At 39.9% G+C, this 24,119-nt stretch overlaps 1 protein-coding gene across 1 annotated transcript in view; it reads right to left on the minus strand.

The window, feature by feature from the left end:
- Nucleotides 1–1,864: 1,864 nt before the first annotated feature.
- Nucleotides 1,865–24,119, minus strand: part of LOC132822904 (protein-glutamine gamma-glutamyltransferase 2-like) — a 49,979-nt gene continuing 27,724 nt past the window's right edge. The window contains exons 7-13 of the mRNA XM_060836302.1: nt 23,629–23,764; nt 23,277–23,380; nt 22,123–22,365; nt 15,715–15,984; nt 7,558–7,718; nt 5,958–6,091; nt 1,865–3,169 (exon numbers count right to left, since the gene is read on the minus strand). Of these exons, the coding sequence (XP_060692285.1) occupies nt 3,013–3,169; nt 5,958–6,091; nt 7,558–7,718; nt 15,715–15,984; nt 22,123–22,365; nt 23,277–23,380; nt 23,629–23,764 (1,205 nt within the window). The 3' untranslated portion in view covers nt 1,865–3,012. The remainder of the gene's footprint in view (nt 3,170–5,957; nt 6,092–7,557; nt 7,719–15,714; nt 15,985–22,122; nt 22,366–23,276; nt 23,381–23,628; nt 23,765–24,119) is intronic.

A 24,119-nucleotide genomic window follows, 5' to 3' on the forward strand; every position in this document is an offset into this window, starting at 1 on the left:
GTTTGTTAATTTTAAAATTTGGAGGTAATGTTCCACAAAGTTTAAGCTGCATTTGATGAAATATTCAAATGAAGAATGCATGTTGCATTCACTCACAATCTGTTGCTGGACAGAATCCTCCAAGGGCCTGAATGATGTTGGCTATGGCAAAAAATGTGGCAGAATCATGCAGGATGTCCAGCAAAGCCTATCATCATGTTGGGAACAACTTATTACATCTTTTAACCAAGTTCCTGGCATTGAGGCAAGATTCAAGGTGATAATGAGTTGCCTGTTAATGGGGGCTTGTTCACAGCACATTTATCCTCATTAACATGCAGTTTCCAATCATGCTACCTGCCACAAGAAAGCTTAGCATCGAGAATTTAACATGGAGGTCAAAGCATGACCTGGCCACTTCAGCAACCTCTCCCTCTTCCACCCCGCCCCCCCCCCCCCCCACACCTATCCCTGGCTGTGAAGGACCTCCATGATGGACACCACACACAGTGTTTCATGGCACATTCCCATGCACTCCACATCCATGGACATTGGCAACTGATGTATGCCAGCTTCTAAAAGCCCTCAAGACACATCTTATATCCAGCTGCAGTATACCTCTGTACTTCAATGCTGCCTTGGGTACAACAGCAATCATCTTTGCAATGTTGTAGATTGGGCACTTAGGAATATGCGCCAGCTCATGGACTAGATCAGGGTGCTGTTTGTTTGCTCTCTTAGCACTGTGCACCTACCTGGATGCTCACAGCATCCTTGCCTTGCTTTGCCTTACCTTCTTGCACCTTGCAAAGAACCTTCTCTATGGTTGTCAGCAGACCTCCGTAAAGTCAAAGTAGGTGGCTCTTAGCTATCTCAGCACAGTAAGTTAAGCGCAGCGTATGTTTCCAGGCCAAGGTTTTGGACATGGTCAGTCAGCCACAGCAGGGAAGGGAGGCGGCAGCGAGGTGGTAGGGGGAGGGGGAGGGGGTTCTGAGTCAGGAGCCTGTCCTCCAAATGGGTGAGGAGCCAAAAGTTAACAACTTCCTTCTATCCTTTTCTGTGCTGTTTTGCACCTGGAATGAGAGAAAGGAAGGTATTATGGGACATGAGTGTGGGTGGCACAGCAATTATTGTTGGTGCAGTTGGGAAGGTAGCCTGAACAAATGAGTAGGCAGTGCGGAGGGCACTGCAGGATTAGTGTTGTTAGGTGTTGGGATGGATGAAGATGAGTGGGAAAGATCTTCCATGCAATAGTGTGAGTGGCAGAATATAAGGCTTGGTGGAAATGGTACAGTAGCAGAAATAAAATGAATCTGAGGCATCACAGAGAGGCTAATGCCACTGCTACTGGTGAAGTGGAGAAGAACACTGGCCTTCCTTCCACATGGCTCTGCAATTCTCCAAATGACTGAGACTGCACTGACTCAGGTGGCAATTTTGGACCACGTTGGCATAGTCTGATGTTGTAGCTTTCTGTGATGGTCCTAGGAGAAGATGACATTCGGTGTCCACACTACCCTATCCAGCAGGTCCTCTATGTACCTGCCTATTCAGTGATGCGCCATTTTCCCTTGTCTGGTATAACCAGACAAACGTTAAGAATGTGCTCCTCCTAGTGCACACCAACCATTTGAAGATGGTCCTAGCACTAGGAATGTGATCCACTCGGCATATATTGGCAGCAGAGAGTAGTGCTGGTTGTGGTGAGTGGTAGGATGGGTCTGGAATCAGACAAGAGGAGGGTCATGGGGTTGGATAAGTGGGTAATGAGGCACATTTGGTAAGATGCATCAAGAGAACACGCAAGGCCTTGCAGAGAGAATCTCTACACAAAATTCAGTGAAACTGACACATCCAAAAAAGACTCAGTCCAATGAATGGAATCTAAGAATTACAGACAAACAGAGCTCATCCAGTGTCTGGTTTAATCATACAAAATCAATGTTAGCCAGAAACCAGAAGCATAGCAATCAAAAAGCCTTGGTGCATTTAACTAGTACTTCGAAATGATTTACAGTTTTATCATTAGGTTGATTTTGTTATTTCTGCAAAGATGTTGCAAAACTAAAAGCAAAGTCACATTCAATATCGTTATATATTCTACTTCTGATCCAGTGAAAGAAAAGCAAATGTCATAAATGCTTGAATGAAAATGCTATAATATTCTGCAATGATGAAAAATAGTTTTTTGAAGGATCAAGATGGATAGGATGCTACTCAGCTCCCTGGTGAACCATGAACAATTACCAGCAAAAGAAGTCAATGATATATAAGACCAATTAACTGGTAAAATATCAGTGCTGGATCTGGGCTCTGGATAAAGGTCAAAAGCACAGGAACAATTGTGTTCAACTTAACATTCAGATTCATGAAATCTGCAGAGCGCATTAAAAACATCAAAAGAAAAAGATCCATTGAAAGAATAGACAACCAAGTGATTTCAGTTCACAATGTAGGAGCAAATTACTCCAGATTCAAAACATTATTTACTCTCTCCATGGATGTTGGCTGACCCATTGTGATCTCCAGCATTTGTTATTTTCAGGACTTCACTCCGCACCGATATTTAGAACAATCTAATCAATTTAAAAATTAAGGACAGAAAACGCATTCACTAAACCGCTATCTAGTTCCTACACATTACTTTGCATCATATATTTTTAATCTAGACTCTAAATTGGATCAGCTGCCAGGTATGATGGAGTCTTTCTATTGGCATTTGTGATGCCTTGGCTGTCTAAAGAAAGAATCTGTGATAAAATCTTAACAACAATATAGGAAATAATGTTACCATGTGACTGCATCATACAATAAGGGAGTTAGTGAGAATGAAAAAGGACCTAAAAATCAAAAAGCAGCTCTAGATAATATCTCAGAATTAGCCGTCAAAAAGAAAAGAGCATTTTGATCTTTAAAGTACAGAACTTGTCATGAATTGACAAAAAAAAACCAAAATTACAAATATGCAAAGTTATATAAGAGTGCATGCTAATAGGTATGTTTTATAACTGGGGGTTCCAAGATCTTTTTGGATCATTTTTCTTTGTCTTGAACGTCAATGTTTGTGTATCCTTTCACATTCTTCAAATTATCACTGTCAAAATCCACAGTTAATTTCTTCAACCCGATTTTCTTGGGAATAATTGAAATCTCCTTTGTAATCACTTCTCCGGGATTTAATGTCCCAATCCTAGAGAAAAGAAAGAATTGCATCTAAATAGCATTGTTCATGATCTCAGGACATTTCCAGAGACTTTCCTGTCAATGGGACAATAAGGAAGGATAGTCAGTGATGTACTAAAATAAACAAGGCAGATTATTTGCACACAGCAAATACCTTCAAGCAATATCATCATGACCAGACATTCAGAATTAAAATAAAACAAAGAAGCTGCTGTACAGGACATTGGTTCGGCCACATCTGGAATACTGCATGCAATTCTGGTCACCCTCCCATCGCAAGCTTGTTGTGAAACTTGAAAGGGTTCAGAAAAGGTTTACAAGGCTGCTGCCAGGGTTGGAAGGTTTGAGCTATAGGGAGAGGCTGAATAGGCTGTGGCTATTTTCCCTGGAGCATCGGAGGCTGAGGGAGGACTTTATAGAGGTTTATAAAATCATGAGGGACATGGATAGGGTGAATAGCCAAGGTCTTTTCCCCTGGGTCGGGGAGTCCAAAACTTGAGAGCACAGGTTTAGGGTGAAAGGAGGGATAATTTAAAAGGAAACAAAGGGGCAATGCTTTCTTGCAGAAGATGGTGCATGCATGGAATGAGCTGGCAAAGGAAGTGGTGGAGGCTGGTACAATAACAACATTTAAAAAGTATCTGGATGGGTATTTGAAGAGGAAGAGATTAGAAGGATATGGGCCAAATGCTGGCAAATGGGATAAGAGTGACTTAGGCTATCTGGCTGCATTGACGAGTGGGACAGAAGGGTCTGTTTCTCTGCTATACAACTCAATGAGTCTATGAGTCTATAACTGCAGAAGGTGAAGATGCAATCAGATTTACAGATCTTAAATATTGTGATAAACATTAACCAGCCCACTGAGGATAACGCAACAGCTCATTTTCTGAACATAGTAGTGGCATGGGATCTTTTACATTCACCTGAGAGTGTGACTGATGCCTCGGTTTAACAGTTTAGCTCAAGAATGGTACCTTTGGCAGTGCAGCACTAATACAGCTCAGGTGTGTCCTCCTTGATTTGAGGGCTCAAATCCCAAAGGGGATCTTGAACTCACAACTCTGTGACACATTGATATCATTTTTACCAACTCAGCCTAAGTTGACAGGTGATGAAATAAGAACAGAGTAATTACAGTGCCTTTAAATAATACTAAAGTTTCCAAATTTCTTTCTAATATTACTTTGGAAAGATTACTCCTGAAATCTTCATTACAGCTCGATCATGATTTGGACCATACTTCGGTCATTTATTTTCTTAGTTTTAATCTGTGAACAGAACAGAAATTAGGACAACTGTGTCTTTCTGCGCCCACAGATGGTAAATATTAAAGCTAATTAATTATTTGTCCCAATTTGCTGCATGTTTCAGAGCTTTTATAATATACCTAATTCAAACATTGTTATTGTCCCAGCTTATCCTATTATTGGACCAAAATAAATGGTGGGATAGTAAATAGTGAGGGCTGTAGCCTTAAAGTATGGGACGATTATAGCTAGGCTGGTCGGATGAGCTGATTAGTGGCATTCAATCCGAATAAATGTGGGGTAATTGCACTTGGTCATAATGAACAAGACAAGGGAATACATAGAATCAAAGAATCCCTACAGTGCAGAAGCAGGCCATTCAGTCCATTAATTCTGCACTGACCTTTCAAAGAGATCCCACCCAGACCAAACACTTACCCCATCCCTGTAACCTTACATTTCCCATGGCTAGTCCACCTAATCTACACCATGGGCAATTTAACATGGCCAATAATCCAGTTTCCTTCCATATGTTTGGACTGTGGAAGGAAACTGGAGTATCTGGAGGAAACCCACACAAGCAAAGAGAGAATATGCAAACTCCACTCCAAAGTTGAAATCAAACCAGGATCCCTAGCAAAGGACACCAGGACCCTGAGAAGTACTGAGGATCAAAGGGACTTTTGCATACATGTACTCAAGTTCCTTAAGGCATCAGGATAGGTGGATAACATGGTAAAGAAGGCATGTGGTATACTTGTCTTTATTAGTTGAGGCATAGATGTTAAGAGGAGGGAGATAATGCAGAACCATAAGAGAGATTTACCAGGATGTTGTCGGGTTGGAGAGTTTCAGTTATGAAGAAAGATTGGACAGACTGGGGTTATCTTCCTTACAGCAAAATGAACATAATTAAAATATATAAAACTTTATAGGTTATAGATAGGAAGAAGCTATTTACCTTGTTGAAGGAATAAATGACCAAGAGCAAAGATTTAAGATATGAGGCAGAAGCGTTTAGAGGAGATACAGTCAAGGAGTCATAGAAATGTACAGCAATGAAAGAGACCCAACTCATCCACAATAACCAGTTATCCTAAATAAATCTAGAATGTGAGGAAAAACCCTTCCACCCAGACGCTGATGGGAATCTGGACCTCACTGCTTATAAAGGTGTTAGAGGCAGAAACCTTCATGACATTCAAGAAGTATTTAAATGTGAAATTGCAATATCAAGGTTATAAGACAATGGGCCAATGGTAAAAATGAGATTAGAACAATTAAGTAGTTGCTTTTTTGACAGCATGACTCAATGGACCAAAGGGCCTTTTTCTATGTTGTAGGCCTATGTGATTCTCTGGCTAACTCAGATCCTAGATTAAAATCAGGCATTTTTTTAGAATCTTTCTGATTTATTTTAAAACCCACATGTCAGTAGTTCAAATTCCAAACTCGAAATGAAATGATATTTTTATAACACATAAACATCATTATATGTTGGTCATAAAGGATAGACCACTATATATTTTTAGGGTTTTAACTTACCATTCTTCCATCTGACCATCAATCAAACCTGCTCCCTCAAGTGTGAAGACACAATTGGTCAGCCCCACAGGCAAGATATTCTCAAAACTGATTTCTATTATCACCTTTTGGGAGAGCACAGGAACATCTCGGACCTGAGAAAACAAGTCAGTCATCCATATGTTCAAAATGTTAATTTGTTAACCCAAACTCGACATTCCTCAGGCACAGGAATGCCCATAGATCATTAGGGCTGTGATATAGGGTTCAGTGAATCAATTCTATAACAGTCATAACAACACGTGCCTAGTTATGAGGTGAGGTGATAGAAAGTCTCGAGTATGAAACTCATTCATCTCATCCATGAAGAAAATGTGTACTCCTGATTTTGGCTTTCTCTGTTTGCTACCCATGTATACATACTTTGATTAGATATATTTTATTTTGCTATTACGTTCTCTATCTTTCACACAATCTCTTAATGATTTTTCCACACCTTATTTATTTATTTATTCAAGTTATTTTGTTTTATTGCATTTCTACTTCTTTCTCAAGTCATTCTAATGTGATTTTTATCCTTGTCTCCATTTCCTGCTCCTGGTCCCTTCAGTGTTTATTTTTCATTGGAAATTCAAAAAGTAGTGTCCCAGCCTATATCCCTGGGCGGTATTACATTTGCCTAGCCAATGTAATACAACATATAGAGTATTGTCAGTGGAATTAAATATCAAATAGGATATCTAACAGACAACCATTGTAATATCACCTATTTTGCATTTGCACCAGCTCCAATTTTGCTCCACTGAGATCTACTTTCTTCCATATTTATATTTCCTCTCCTTTCAAATCAATATAATCAGTAAACAGAACAGTGAATGTCTCAAGAATTTACGAAACAACTGGTGTATTAGTCAATTTATTTACTTCCTGTGTGATAGCTAGTCTCAAATAATGTTGATCTTGCTAACGTTGATCTCTCTTGCATGCCTTGTGCAATGTTACTTGTATGACTCTGCCTAAATCTTTTGTTGTGTATATCCTCGCTTATTATGACCTGCCTGTACTGCTCATAAGCAAAGCTTTTCATTGTACTTCAGTACATGTGACAATAAATAAGTCAATCAAATCAATCAAACCATTAACTAAGGATGTAGTGACTGTAACAAAGTCAGCTAGGTGAATCTCATAGAATATGAGTTCCCTGATTGGAATGTTAACCTCAACTAATCAGGGACCCCTCACTGACAAATATAAACAGGAGTGTCAGAGGTTTTCTGTTCACTCGGAGAATAGACTCTGAGGAAGCCGGACTAGTGTCAAGTACTATACACATATTATAATAGGTGACTAGATGACAGGATATGAGTTTCCATGGAGTTATTTCAAAGGATATGACATGGGGGTCACAATTCAATTAATTAATACCATCCTTAGTTGGGTTACACCATAGCACATTTAAAAATTACTGGAAATATCCTCTCAAACCAAAGAGAAATCTAATGCTCTCCTAGCTTTCAACTGCAAATGTTATAAAGAAGAGAAACAAAGTGCAGGTAAAATAGATATATCAAGAGAATTAATACTAACTTCTAAAAAGGAGGTGTGCATGTTCTTTTATTACCTGAATTTTGATATTAGGATTGATCAAAGCGATGTCCTTGAGTGCGAATGCACTTTCATTTGTCTCTGCATCAACCACAAATGCTGTCAACCTGATTAGATTATACTTGTCCAGGAACTCACCATACTCGTGATAAGACATTTCCATCTCTACTGTTTTATCTGGAATATTAATTCATACAAAAGAACAAGTAATCAGATTGACTTAGGTTTCTAAAAGAAATAGCCTTCAGCCATTGCACATTGCAGAAGCAAAGGATTAGTGGATTCCTATTAAATATTGAATAAAAAACTCCATAACAGATGGAAGCTTTCAATGTTCATTGTCAAGTCTATAACAATAGAATATAATACATTGTTTAATACGTTAAGCCACCCACACGTAGTCATTTTTCTGATAAAAAGGAATTGGAAGCCCTGTTACAATATTTACACAACTAAATTGAGATTACTGATTCATAAGTACTGCAAGATTTTATTTCAACAAGTTATTTCATTACTTCATTTAGTATACCTATCAGCAAAATGGGATCACACCAATACACTGAGGATGGAATCTACTTAGCCTCTGAAGTATGGGGAAAAATATGGTGAGATCAGAAGAAATTAGATGCCCAATGTTGAAAAGTATGAAGTCTAATTCTGCAACCAGATTTTGAACATGGATGTGAGAATCTCACAAGTGAATGGTGAGAGGCCTATTTGCATGCCATTAGTGATTAATCTAATTTCATTGGTACACATTTTTATATTCTCCCACACGATGAATAGAAACCAGATGGTGACATATCTCAACATGAAAGTCAGTGCCGGTACCTGGTGACTCCAGCTCACCACTTACTCATTCTGGCCTCCATCTTGAAATAATAATCTGCAGTATGTCAGATAATGCTCGATCGTGCACCCACGTTGCCCTTCCATGCAGGTTAATACGGATCAAATACCAGTCTCACTGACTCGTCATGGCCCTTCTCCAATCCACTTAAATACAGTTCTCCATCTTAAATCTGCATCTAAGATTGTAATACGGTTGCCAGGACATTGTAAGATGGGATATGGATACCATTGCTTGGATCAGGGTACACCTCGGGCTCCCTGCTCGCTCTCCTTGTGCTCATTCACTTTGCACCTACTTGAATGGTCACATCAAGTCTGCCTTTCCTTGTCTTGTCTTGCCTTTTTACATTTTGCTGCCTCATCTCGAAGTTCAAGGTTCCCAGTACTTCTGTGCTGCTTTGCCATTTAGTGCAGACACAAAACTAGGCGGCTTGTCAGTAGTGATCAGTTGGTGGGGTGAATATATTGCTGGATATCATTGCGTTACATCAATGGCAAGCGACCCCATTTGCCAGCAGCTTGCTGGGCACATGTACTGCATGTCCTTCTGACAAATGTCTCCAAACGTAAAGGTCAAGCCAGTTTGCTCAGTCATAAGCTGAGCCCCATGCAAATGTTCTTTGCTCCACCAATGAGGAGGGGGCAGAGATAAATCTTTGACCCCTGTTTCTGTTTTGTAAACAATATATCTCAAAAGTGAATGGACATATTTTGAGTACACAAGTTAGGAAATGGACTATGGAAGTTAGTTTTTATCAAATATGCTGATCTAGATGCAGATTGGAAATTGAATTTTTTAAAGGATCTGTAAACACTATGACCTAAGGTAAAATTAAATTATTTTCAGAATGTGATGGATTATTTTATTTGGGTGTTATTGATTGCTTTAGAATGCTGTGTTTGCATTGGCTGCTGGGGTAAAATCTGTCAGAGCTGTCAACGTATGAGCAGAGTTTTCAATGTGGATTGGCCTGAGGCTTCCTTAATGAAATGCAGTCTCTTAATAGAAAATATTTCTTTTCTCAGCTTTGTAGTTACAGCAACCAGTATCGAGAGTGTGTGTTGGTGTACAGGGTCAGGTGGTGTCCGAGAGGCGGGAGAGTTGACATTTTGAGCATAAGCCCTTGATTCCTGATGGAGGGCTTGTGCTCGAGGTATCGATTCTCCTGCTCCTCAGATGCTGCCTGGCCTGCTGTGCTTTTCCAGCATTACACTCTCGACTCTATCTCCAGCATCTGCAGTCCTCACCTCCTCCTAGTTAAAGCAACCAGCAGGGTAAAGTCTCATGGAAGATTCAGACTCCTGCATAATTGTAATAACATTGTTTTATCCCAGTGTTGTGGAGGGATATGCCTTCTCCACTTGTTGCAGATCTTATTCTCCAATAAGTCTGTTTTGTAGTTACAGAGCATATTTGATAGTTTTTCCTTTTTCATGAATGAAGTGGGTTTTTATAGATTTACTAATGAACAGAAGAATTATGAGCTGTTGTAGGTTATTCGAGGAATGTTTAAATTCACAACTGATCTTGGAGGAACCTGTTTGAAGAGGTCACAGCACAGAAACAGATAAGTAAATAGTTTTAAGTATAGCCTTGCTGTAAATCTACATTAGTGAGTCGAGTAGTTTCTTTCTTGATTATATGTTTTTATTGGGATCTGTCTATTGATTAAATTTTTAAAATATCATTCATAAGTATTAAGTTAGTCTGGAGCAGTACTTTGTAGGGCAATAACATAGTGCTATTTTCTAGGTTTGTAGATTGGAAGGAGAAAAATGGCCTTCAGTAGAGTGATCCGATCTTCTTGTGAAATGTGTGAGTTTCGGGAGAGTTTAAGGGTTACTGGGGATTATGTCTGCAATAAATGTTGTTGGTTGCAAATCCTGTCAGATCAAATGGACCAGTTGGAGCAACAGTTAGAGGCAATGAGGAATTTACAAGAACAAGAGGGTGTGCTGGATGGCAGTTATAGGAAGAGAGAAAAGCCACAGATACAGTCAAGTAGATGGTTTAACTCCAAGAAAGGTAGGAGAGGTAGATGGGTAGAACTGGAATCTTCTATGGCTATCCCCATTTCAAACAAGTACGCTGTTTTGGAAAATTAGGGAGTGAGGGACTTTCAGGGAAATGTAGTACAAACAACTATGTTTCTGGTGTCAAGACTGGCTCTAATGTAATGAGGGGTTCATTGGGTTCCAAGCGATTGATTGGTTTAGGAGACTCTCTAGTCAGGGGCACAACAGACATTTCTGTGGCCAGCAGCAAGAAATCAGAATGGTGTGTTGCCTCCTTGGTGCCAGTATGTCGCAGAGAGGGTGCAGAATGTTCTCAAAGTGGAGAGGGATCAGCAGGATGTCATTGTACACACTGGAACCAACGACATAGGAAGAGAAAAGGATGAGATTCTGAAGGGAGAATTATATAAATTTAGACAGGAATTTAAAAAGGAGGTCCTCAAGAGTAGTGATATCTAGATTACTCCAGGTGCTACGAGCTAATGAGGGTAGGAACAGGAGAATAGAGTAGATGAATGCGTGGATGAAGAGCTAATATGTGGGAGAAGGATTTACATTTTTGGATCATTAGAATCTCTTCTGGGATAGAAGTGACCTGTACAGTAAGGGAGGATTGCACCTGAATTGGAAGGGGCCTAAAATATTGGCAGGGAGATTTGCTAGAGCTGCTCAGGAGGATTTAAATATATCAGGGAGATACTGAGGAAAGAGATCATTCTGAGACTGGTACAGTTGAGAAAAGAAGTGAGTCAAACAGTCAGGGCAGACATGGGCAAAGCAGAGAACAAGGTGGGACTGATAAATTAAACTGCATTTATTTCAGTGCAAGAGGCATAACAGGGAAGGCAGATGAATACAGGGCATGGTTAGGAACATGGGACTGGGATATCATAGCAATTACAAAAACCTGGCTCAGGGATGGGCAGAACTAGCAGCTTAATATTCCAGGATACAAATGCTACAGGAAGGATAGAAAGTGAGGCAAGAGAGGAGGGGGAGTAGCATTTTTGATAAGCGATAGCATTACAGCTGTACTTCGGGAGGATATTCCCAGAAATACATTCAGGGAAGTTATTTGGATGGAACTGAGAAGTAAGAAAGGGATGATCACCTTATTGGGATTGTACTATAGACCCCCCAATAGTCAGCGGGAAATTGAGAAAAAAGTTTGTAAGGAGATTTCAGTTATCTGTAAGAATAATAAGGTGTCATTGTTGGGGATTTTAATTTTCCAAACATAGACTGGGACTACCATAGTGTTAAAGGTTTAAATGGAGAGGAAGTTAAGAGTGTACAAGAAAACTTTCTGATTCAGTATGTGGATGTACCTACTAGAGAAGGTGCAAAGCTTGACCCACTCTTGGGAAATAAGGCAGGGCAGGTGTCTGAGGTGTCAGTGGGAGAGCACTTTGGGGCCAGCGACCATAATGTAATTGGCTTTAAAATAGTGATGGAAAAGGATAGACCAGGTCAAAAAGTTGAAGTTCTAAATTGGAGGAAGATGATTTTTGATGGTATTAGGCAAGAACTTTCAAAAGTTGATGTTCGCAGATAAAGAGATGGCTAGAAAATGGGAAGCCTTTAGAAATGAGATAACAAGAATCCAGAGACAGTATATTCTGGTTGAGGTGAAAGGAAATGCACGTAGGTGTGGGGAATGCTGGATGATTGGAGAATTTGAGGATTTGGTTAAGAAAAAGAAGGAAACATACGAGGGGGCATAGCTTTAAATTAAGGGGTTGTAGGTATAGGACAGATGTTAGAGGTAGATTCTTTACTCAGCAAGTCGTGAGTTCATGGAATGCCCTGCCAGTAACAGTGGTGGACTCTCCCTCTTTATGGGCATTTAAACGGGCATTGGATAGGCATATGGAGGAAAGTGGGCTAGTGTAGGTTAGGTGGGCTTTGATCGGCGCAACATCGAGGGCCAAAGGGCCTGTACTGCGTTGTATTTTTCTATGTTCTATGTTCTACGTTCAATATGTCAGGTTTGGACAGGATAGATTGAGTGAATCCTTAGAAGAGTATAAAGGCAGTAGGACCACACTTAAGAGGGAAATCAGGAGGGCAAAAAGGGGATATGAGATAGCTTTGGAAAATAGGGTTAAGGAGAATCCAAAGGCTTTTTACAAATGCATTAAAGACAAAAGGATAACTAGGGAGAAAATAGGGAGAAAAGATCAGCAAGGCAGCCTTTGTGTGGAGCTGCAGAAAATAGGGGAGATACTAAACGAGTATTTAGCATCAGTATTTACTGTGGAAAAGGATATGAAAGATATAAAATGTGGGGAAATAGATGGTGATACCTTGCAAAATGTCCAGATTACAGAGGAGGAAGTGAAGGATGTCTTGAAATGCATAAAAGTGGATAAATCCCCAGGACCTGATCAGGTGTACCTTAGAACTCTGTGGGAAGCAAGAGAAGTGATTGCTGGGCCTCTTGCTGAGATATTTGTATCATCGATAGTCACAAGTGAGGTGCCGGAAGACTGGAGGTTGGCTAATGTGTTGCCACTGCTTAAGAAGGGTGGTCAGGACAAGTCAGGGAATTATAGACCAGTGAGCCTGACATCGGTGGTGGGCAAGTTGTTGGAGGGAACCCTGAGGGACAGGATGTACATGTATTTGGAAAGGCAAGGACTGCTTAGGGATGGTCAACATGGCTTTGTGTGTAAGAAATCATGTCCCACAAACTTGATTGAGTCTTTTGAAGAAGTAACAAAGAGGATTGATGAGGGTAGAGCAGTGGACATGATCTATATGGACATCAGTAAGGCATTCAACAAGGTTCCCCATGGGAGACTGGTTAGCAAGGTTAGATCTCATGAAATACAAGGAGAACTAGCCATTTGGATACAGAACTGGCTCAAAGGTAGTCGGTATTGGTGGAGGGTTGTTTTTCAGACTGGATGCCTGTGACCAGTGGAATGCCACAAGGATCAGTGCTGGGTCCACTATTTTTCATCATTTATATAAATCATTTGGATATGAACATAGCAGGTATAGTTAGTAAGTTTGCAGATGACACCAAAATTGGAGGTGTACTGGACAGCAAAGTAGATTATATTAGATCACAACGGGATCTTGATCAGATGAGCCAATGGGCTGAGGAGTGGCAGATGGAGTTTAATTTAGATAAATGTGAGGTATTGCATTTTGGAAAAGCAAATCTTAGCAAGACTTATACACTTAATGGTAAGATCCTAATGACCTTGAACATGGTCAGTACAACTTAGACTGGGGTTTCGCAGGATGTCATTTGGGAAGCTACCACACAGGTGTTTGATCGCACAGCAGTCGGGTCAGCCCTTTCAATTCAGTCTGGGGGCGGACATAGTGGGTCACAGACATAGCTGGGGACTGCTCAAGGAAAATCATAAGGGGGCACTGCTGTGGTAGGAAAGCTGGAGGAGGCAAGCTGGGATGCAGCGGGGATAATAGTTATTCATGGAGACAACCCAACATATACATTTGGGGAATGGTACTGCACTGGAGGACACGGAGTATTATGGGAGTGATGTCTGGACAGTCATAATAAAACTGGTTTCGAAGGGGATGGCAGTGTAACATGATGGTTGGTCAGGTCAGATCTCAGTTGTAATGGTGCCAAAAGGAAAACATAAATCAAAGTGTTAAGTTAGAAAGTGTGAAAACTCAAAATGGATGGGTTGGAGAGGGACTGTCAGAAAGAAAGGAATATGGTGGATCAAGATGGGGGACCCTTACTTTCCTGACTGAACCTGTGACTCACTCTGCTGAGCATGACCTGTACTTCATTCTGTGTCCTCATGCAAATCATGAATGCACAATGGAAATGGAAAATAGCTATGACCACACCTAGAGTTGGGAGCTTTTTTTTGTCTCTGAGCTCACAGGATCTACCTGTCAGATGTGAAGCCCTTCAAAGGTCAATTGTATTAATCAAGCATTTCAGCAGTACAGGTTGAAGATATTGGTAGTCACAGTACCTTATATATGAAACACATGCAACATTCAACTATGTAGGAAACAAATCCTGGTTATGAAGCAACCTTATCCATGGCATTGCAGATTGGCCATAGTCATCTATGTGAGGCAGAAGTGCTCACCGGTGAAGTTGGAAGTCTCACCTGCTGGCCTTAATTCATTAACACAATCAAACATCCCATTGGTGTTACAAGGACAAGGAGCTGATATCCTCTCACTTTGCGCTGTAAATATTCATCAACATGCTGTTGTATACCATGCTGACCTTCTTGACTATTGCTGGATGTTGGGTTGGGAGGACAGGTTTGCAGTAATCCTTCTGTGCTTATAATCTCTTGTTTGTGTGGCATGATTTATGGTGCATACATCAAGAGTCTATGTAGTTGCCCTGCATCGACTTACATATCAGGTTCCTCCATGTTCCATTGCATCAAGGACAATGAGAAACTGCTGTTTGTGAGTGATGCTGATTGCTCAAATTACTAAGCCCTGCTCAGTTCTGGTATTTCCCACACATGACCCATGGATCCAGCCACAGCAGAGTTCATTGTCCATGGTGCAACAATCATTCATTGACTTCAAATTTGTCGTAGTTTGAAAGGCAAGCAATCCCCATCCATTCACAAAAGCAAATACCACTTTTGTTTTGTTTCTTTTCTTCATTTGTACTATTGTTCAATAAAACTGAATATTTTCAACCATTTGAAGGTGTTCCAGTATGCGATGTTCCACATTGCACAATGAGAAGATTATGCATTATACATGCTGGGGAAAGAATAGCAGTCTCTTCAACAAGGTTTAAAGATGGTAAGGGGCTAATAGCAGGTAACGTGTAGGTAGTAGCTTAGTTCTTGCAGCTATAATGGCAATGGACCTGACAGGTAATGATGTAAAAAAGCAATCCATTTATAAATGTGAGCTTGTATTTACATTGGAGGGTCACCAATAGTCACTATGTGCCTTCAGCTGCTTTTGTTTGCAGTCCCATCCCATTCCATGCTGCTGGCAGGCAGCAATTGACCAGGCACATGGTTAGGATTTACAAGTAGTGCTGGTGTCAGGAATTTTGGGACGTCCTGGCATCCATGTGTACTTTTGGCATTGCTAAGCGGAAGGTAGCATGAGCAGCATTGAACAGAAGCATGGTGCACAGCTAATGAGGGGAACTGCCGAAAATAATGCGAGGAAATGAAACCCTTCATGAAACTCACCAAAATTGACAGTTCCTGGTAAAAACAGGCTTTCAGTCTTAATGCAAATATAACCAAAGCTTAGAAATGATATCTTGCAATAGTAAGTCAAAACTGGCTAGATACAAAACTAACCTCTGCTCTCTTACCTTTACGGCCTGCAACATATATCTCCTCCTGATACTTCTTTATACATTTCCCTCTTGATGATCTATTGTATTTCTTCTTCATGGCATTAATTTTAATTGTGCAGTTTCTTTTTGTTGAATCCTTGTTGGAAATGACTGCAGACACTTTAACAGTGGTTCCATTATAAACTGGATCATTGGTCTTCAAACTCAATTGAAGTCGTTTTTCTGGCTTCAATGGGACTTTTCTCTTTTCAGCCAACTGGAAAATTCTTCTCTCTTCTTCAGAGCCTTGAATATAAATGGATAAAAGCTGTTACAGTAGAAAAAAATTATTAATTTTCCTGGTAGATGGGGCACACATCAGGGTTCACCAGAGGCAATGATTTGTTTACTAATGATTCAGTGGAAAAGGAAAGGAGTAAAAAAAAGACTAGCACTTCAACACACACCATGGTAATTCACCAAAAGGCTTCAAGCATCAGACCTCAGCAAAACCTAAAAAAACGACAAATCGGCTGAAACTTATTGGGAATGTTGAAGTAAATGCAAAGGGCTGGGGGCTCTATTGTGGTGCAGTGATAGTGTCCCTGCCCCTAGACCAGGAGGCCTGTGTCAAATTCCAGATATGTGTAATAATATGTCTAACAAGATTGATTAGAAAAATAGATTAAATTATCCCTTTTCTTAAAATTAAATGCCAAGGGCTTTTGGCTCTTGTGCAGTGGTAGTATCCTACCTGCGAACCAGGAGGCCTGAGTTCAAGTCTCACATGTTCCTCAATATCTAAATTCAAGTGTCTATATATTGAAATAATATAGGGACAAATTATATGTATAATACTTGTCTTCTTTTCTTCTAGACTGTTCTGACTGGTTGGTGATTTAGTTTTTGGTGAAGCCTGATACAGGTAGAGGCACATGGTCTACATGAGGCTATCAATAATTGTCGATGGCAGCAGTACCAGTGACAAAAACAGAAAAAGGTAAGGGTGACACCTGAGACAATTAATGATTTTCTATTACATAGACAGGATATAGAATTCCTATGGTGTGGAAACAGGCCTTTCAGCCCAACAAACCCACACTGACCCTCTGAATAGTATCCCACCCAGACCCATCCCTCTACCATATTATTCTACATATCCCATGACTGATGTACCTAAGCTACACATGTCTGAACACTACAGATAATTTACTTTGGCTAATTCACCTAACCTGCACATCTTTGGACTGTGGGAGGAAACCGGAGCACCCAGAGGAAACCTGATCAGGCATGGGAGAACATGCAAACTCCACATAGACAGTCACAGAGGCTGGAATTGAACCCAGGTCCCAGGCGCTGTGAGGCAGCAGTGCTAACCAATGAGCCACCATGTCCATGGTGTATTCTCTCTAGACCAATTCAACATGCTGTAAAAATGTAACATTGCCTATGATAACACAAAATGCAAAAGGTTTCAATACTGCTTTTTGATAGTTATACCAATTTAAGCCACTCCATTACTTGTAGAATTAATGAGAGACCTGTAAAAATGAGACAAATTGGCCTGAGGGTCACTGTACCTAAGGTGAGGAGAAAAATGAGAAGGACAGTTCTTCACAGTAACCTCAGTCGATGAAGGATTTAAATCCACACTGTTAGTGTCAGTCCGCCTGGGACCCTCCAATCACACGACATCAACATTGGTTTCACCAGTTTACTCATCTCCTCAATCCCCACCCCATCCCTGATCCAGTCCTCCAACTTGGCATTGCCCTCTTGAACTGTCCTACCTATCCATCTCCTTCCCATCTATCCACTCCACCCTCCCCACTGACCTATCACCATCACCCCCACCGGCATCTACATAGAGCCTTCCCAGCTACCTTCCCTCCAACCCCACCCCCACACTCCTATTTATCTCTCAGCCTCCTTCCCCCACCTCCCCACATTCCTGATGAAGGCTTATGCCTGAAACGCGATTTTCCTGGTCCTCGGATGCTGCCTGACCAGCTTTACCAGTGCCACACTTTTCAACTCTGATCTCCAGCATCTGCAATTCTCACTTTCTCCTTGTCACTTTGCATGACAAACCTGCTGTCCGGCCAACTAAGCTAGCCATCCATCCTACATTCACCTGTAGCTTTGCCACATTAAACCAACATTTTGAAAGGACAAAACTTATAATTGTACTCTTGGTTTTCATTACTCAAGTGAATAATCCTTCAACTGTCAATTCTCAGCTGTGATGAATTATGATGACAAACACTTTGATGCTGTGGTATCATGATATTGTATTCAAACTCATAGTCCAAAAGCCTGGGTTAGTGCTGCAAGGACTTAGTTCAAATGCAACCATGGTGGCTGGTTGCATTTAAATTTAATTAATAGAGATTTAAAGTTAAGAGCTAGGTTAATAAAAGTTAACCAAACCAATTTCATTCACTTGTGTCTATTCAGAAATCTGCAATCCTTATGACCACAGATTCACATTAATGGATTGATTCTTAACTATCCTTTGAAATGATACAGCAAGCCACTTAGGTCAAAGCCACTGAGCTGGACAACTAATACAGTCTTTGGTACCAGTGCCAAGCATCCATGCAAGTATTTTTTTTAAAAACTTGCATGAAACATTAAAGCCATCACATGTTTTGATTTGTGGTTATCCTGGCTGGAGGAGATGTAAAGTACTGGTTGGGAATTGTATTGGAAGGAGGGCATAGCATGGGAAAAATGACATTACAGGAGTGAACAAGATGATGAAATTTGTTAATGGGTCAAAATTGTGGGGACAAATAATAATGATCTCCCCTGGATCCCGAGACAGTGTCAACTGGTTCTAGAGTCCCCAACCTGAGAAACCTGGCATCTAACTGTCTCGCCCTATTAAAATTTTAAATATTTCATTCAGATTCTTTCTCAACCTATTAAACTCTAATGAATACAGGCTAATCTAACCAATCTCTCCTCATACAGTTGTCCTGTCATCCTTGATTTCAGCCCACTGCACTCCCTCCATGGAAAGTATATCCTTAGGTAAAGACTCCAAAACTGCATACAATACTCCAGGTATATTCTCACCAAGATCCTATATAACTGTAATAAAATGACACAATGCCTCACTGGTTAGCAAGGGTGGCATGGTGTCTCAGTGGTTAGCACTGCTGCCTCACAGCACCAGGAACCTCGGCTCGATTCCAACCTCAGGTGACTACCTGTGTGGAGTTCCTATGTTCTCCCCGTGCATGGGTTTGTTCTGGTTTTCATTCACAGTTGCAATGATGTGCAGGCTAGATGGATTAGCCATGGAAGATACTGGGATAAAGTGTGATCCTCTTTGTGCGGTTGGTGTGGACTTGATGGGCTGAATGGCTAGCTTTCACACTGTAGAGATTCTATAATTCTCCACTTCTCAGCTCAGATCCCCTTGCAATGAAGGCCAATACTCCATTTGCCTTTCTTGCTGCATTTGCCTGACTACTTTCATTGACTGGTGTACAGGGACACCTAGATCCCTTTGTACATCCATACTTCCCAGTGTATCACCACTTAGGTAATACCATCCCTTTATGTTTTTCACACCGAAGTGTATAACTTCATATTTAGTACCACGTATGCCATTTTTCTGCCCACTCACTTGACTTGTCTAAATCGTCTTGAAGCTTACCTGCACCCTCTTCACAACTCGCATTCCCATCCAGTTTTGTACTGTCAGTTAATGAAACACAGACTCGAAATGTTAGCTTGCTCTCTGTCCTTGGATGTTGTCTGACCTGGTGTGATCTCCAGCATCTGTTGATTTCAGTAACGTCCCGGTAAATCTTCTTTGCATCTTCTGCAATGCTATCATATCCTTCCTGTAATGTTGTGCAGAACTGCACACAATACTCAAGAGTGCAGCCTGACCAATGTTTTAAACAGTTCCAGAATAACCTCCCTGCTCTTAAACTCTATGCCTCAACTAATAAATGCATAGACACAGAGATGACCCTTCACTGAAATTTGGATGTTTGTATGCCGATTGTTGGGTTGAATTTTCCTTTCTGATATTGGTAAAAAGATAATTATAAATCTTATATGTAATAACTCTTTTCAGGTTTTCATTTGTGTAATAAACTGTAATACTCTTTTCTTAAAACTGTATTGCAGCCTTTTGCGACTAGGTTCAGTGACTAACCTCCAGGTAAGCAAAAAGAAAAAAAATTAAACACATGGTCTATCAAGCCAGGTCTCATTCGGACTTGTCCAGTCGAACCATCAGCTGGGTTCATAACAATTGTCTAATTCCAATGGACAGGTCACTGCCCAAACCCTAGACTGAAGGAAGAAACAGATATCATGTTACTATGAAACTTGAATTCTAACCAAAAAAAATTATGGAAGATATTGCTTAGTCCTTGGTTAATATTGATCTCTTCATATCCAAAACATGTCTTTTTAATTCAGGAGGACAAAGATACTAGTTGTATTTCAATTCCTATGACTAATATTAAGATAAGATCAGATTTTTGACATTGTATTTCTACTCCTCGCCCATGTGGACAACGCTATGTGGATCTCTCTATATTGAGGTGGTTTGATTTTGTCAAAGATTTAATGAAAATAACTTAGAAACTCTGGATTTAAAAAATAGTTACTGCAGTAAAGAGATGAATTACACCACAAATGTTTTGCTTTTCTCTGCCAGAACTTACATAATGATTAGAATTGAACCAGGAGGAGGACAGGCTCAAACATATAGAGTCATAGAGACAGTCCAACTTGTCCATACCAACCAAATGTCCTATAATAATCTAGTCCCACTTGCCAGCATTTGGCCCATTTCCCTCTCAAACTTTCCTATTCATATATCCATCCAGATGCCTTTTAATTGTAGTTGTACCAACATCTATCAGTTCCTTTGGCAGCTCATTCCATACATGTACTACCCTCTGGTAAAATAGTTGCTCCTTAGGTCCCTTTTATATATTTGTCCTCTAACCCTAAACCTAAGTCCTCTTGTTTTAGACTCCCCTGTCTATTGACTATTCACCCTTTCCATGCCCTTCTTGATTTTATGAACGTCTATAAGGTCACCCCTCAGCCTCTGGTGCTCCAGAGAAAATAGCCCCAGCTCATTGAAGCTCTCCCTATACCTCAAACCCTCCAAATCAAGCAACATCCTTTTAATCTCTTCTTCTCCTTTTCAAGTTTCAGAACTTCTTTCCCATGAGTGGTCGTAAGTTTATCCAAACTGTAATCAATCATTTAGGAGCAGCAAGTTACAAAGCAAACAAAATACAAAGCAATATTAGAACACTAATGCAGTCCTCTCGTTCATCTGGTTCAATCATAATCGTTATGTAACTTTGAGATGATCATCCTTAAAGATGTAGAGTACTCTGAACATTCTGCACATGGAATAATGCATTCAGTTCTCCTCATCAAGAGATAAGATAAAAGCCTTGGAAGCTTTGCCTAGAAGATAACAAGGTTGACCCAACACATCAGAGAAATTAATTATGAAGATCATGAATAAAATTTATGTTATTCAGCCTTATGAAATGTGACTGATGTGAAATATAAATGTAAAAGACACTTATACAGGAAGTATAAAGGATCGATTCTGAAGCCTTTTTAAGCTAAACCAGGATTACTGGAAAAAGGATCAAATTGGCACACTGGGAAAAGATATGGTCAGAACGGTAAGGAGGTGTATCTGAGAGGTATATCTTCATAAAATGCCAAAAAACAGAAATTGTTTTTCAATAGACAAGTAAAAGCAATGTCACAAGTTGCTCACTGAGCAGTTAATTGCAGTATGGTAGGGAATAATTTGATAGTGGGGATTGGGGGGGGAGGTGAAAGCAGAATTATAGGTTTCTTTTCTTTCCTCGTGTATACTGTGTAACATTTTTGATCAATGAAGGACTTTAACCAAGAATTATTGCAATGACTCCTAACTTGCATGATATCAATTACACTGCAATGAAAATTCCACTGACATGTTTTAAATTTAATTGATAGCCTTTGGATTTTCCCACACTTCAAAATGCCAAGCACAATCAGGGAGGCATGAGAGCATAGTTGAGTGGATTTTAGGGTCAAAACTAGATGATATAGGTTTAAGGTGAGGGGGAAACGATATAAAAGGGACTTAAGGGGCAGCTTTTTCACACAGAGGGTCGTGTATGTATAGATTGAGTTGCCAGAGGAAGTGGTGAAGGCTGCTACAATTACAATATTAAAAAGGCATCTGGATGGGTATATGAATTGGAAGGGTTTAAAGTGATATGGCCAAATGCTGACAAATGGAACTAGATTTATTGAGGATATCTGGTCAACATGGATGAGTTGAACTGAAGGGTCTGATTCTATGCTGCACATCTCTATGACTCTAATAACATACAGATTTCAACAAAACATCTATTTCACTTATTTTAACAATGAGCTTTATTTTATTACCTTCAGGGTATTTGTAATTTTCTGTGATATCCTCACGATCATCACTGCCAACACACTTGGTGCTGATGCGCTGGCCAACAAGTCTTGTGTCAGAATCAATTTTCAACTTTTTCCCGTTATCAGAATAGACCCAAGTCTCACAGTCTGCATTGACTTCAGCAAATATGAAAGGAACGTCGTAGCATATGTCTGTCTCCCCCTCTTTGATGGCTTTCACTGGGGCTGGCCCACAGCAGAAGATACCTGGTGAACAAAAATGATCCTGAATAAATTTTACTATAATTAGGCGACTGGTGCTGCTCTATTTCAATATTACATTTTATCTGTAAACTGTTCTTATTCTAAATTGCACAGAAAGTAATAGTGTGAATATAACTTTGCACTGAGGTTTTACTTCATGACAGTGTAACGTGAATACTTCTTATGTTGTTAGAAATCTAAACACTTATTAGGGGAGGCAATGGCCTCTTAGCCCAGACATCCAGGTAACATTCTGGGGGCCCAGGTTGAAATCTTGCCACAGCAGATGATGAAATTTGAATTCAATTTTTAAAAAACCTGGAATTAAGACCATAATGATGACAATATAACCATTGATGATTGTCAGAAAAATCCAGCTGCTCTACTCATGTCCATTAGGGAGGGAAACTGCAATCCTTACTTGGTCTAGCCTACATGTGACTACGGACCCATAGCAATGTGGTTGACTTTTAACTGTCCCCTCGGCAATTAGGAGTGGGCAATAAATGCTGGCTTAACCAGCAACATCCACATCCCATGAATGAAGAATAAAAAATTGACAACTCTTTTTTTCACAGTCCTAAAGTTAAAATTACCCATCACTTATTCAGCTATTACCTGTACCTCACTATTTGTACTTATTTTTAACGTGTGTTTTTTAACTTTCTAACATTATGATACAACTGAGTGGCTTGATAGGCTAGTTCAAAAAGCAATTAAAAGTCAACCAAATTGTTGTGAGTGTGGACTCACATATAGTCCAGACCAGGTAAGGATGGCAGATTTCCTTCCCTTAAGAACCAGATGGATTTTTTTTACAACTGTGACAACATTAAACCGTAAGCATTAGGCCAACATTTTTTTTTATCATGCCATTAAGATTGTAATAATCTATTGTTTATTTGTATCTGGACCTTCACTTTTTTCCTGTGGCGTTGGGTCAAGTGCTTGCCATCCATCATTGCCAGGCCTCAAGTCGTACCTTGCCATCCAAGATTCTACCCAAACATGGAAATTCCTGAAATACAACAATATACAGCAATCTTCAGGCAGAGAAGTCAAATTTCCACAGAAAAAAATAAACAATTGAACAATTAAGCTTCATATTGTATTTGTTAAACAACTGGAAACCTGACTAATGATTTTCTTGCCAATTACAATTTCAGTTTGGATGAAATTTTTAACCTGGAAAAATATTTTAACAGGAGTTGGTTTCTCAGAATCACAAAATTTTGAAGTTGTTATACAGTTACCGTTTTAACTCACCATATACTATCCTCTGATTCTTCCAATGCTATTCCTTCTTCATCATACTCACTCTCAATGATTAAGTTTCCATTGGTGTCATGAGCAGATTCAAAATTTGTAACAACACGGGTTGGAATTCCTAAGCACCTCAGAACTAAAGGAAGGAAAAGGGATTAATTTAATTTAGATGCTATTCCACTTTCACGACAGTGGCAGAATAAGAATCTCATGAAATTCAATTTAGTCCATAATTTTTAAATTGTAATTTGAGATGCTGTTTGCAGTCACATTTCCATGATTTAGGAATATGTTTTTCATGTTCAGAAACAGAGAGTGATCAAAATTTACTCTTGGAAAGCTGATTTAATTTACACAGAATGTCAGATGGAATTGCCTGACACGGAGAGTTTGAAGCAAACAGAGTTTGAGGGAAACTTCAGACAAGCAGGTAGGGGAAGAGATATGAGATCTGGTGGGAAATAGTTGTTGGAGTGGGAGAATATGCTTTA

Source organism: Hemiscyllium ocellatum, chromosome 15, assembly GCF_020745735.1.
Source record: "Hemiscyllium ocellatum isolate sHemOce1 chromosome 15, sHemOce1.pat.X.cur, whole genome shotgun sequence".
NCBI classification, from domain to species: Eukaryota; Metazoa; Chordata; class Chondrichthyes; order Orectolobiformes; family Hemiscylliidae; genus Hemiscyllium; species Hemiscyllium ocellatum.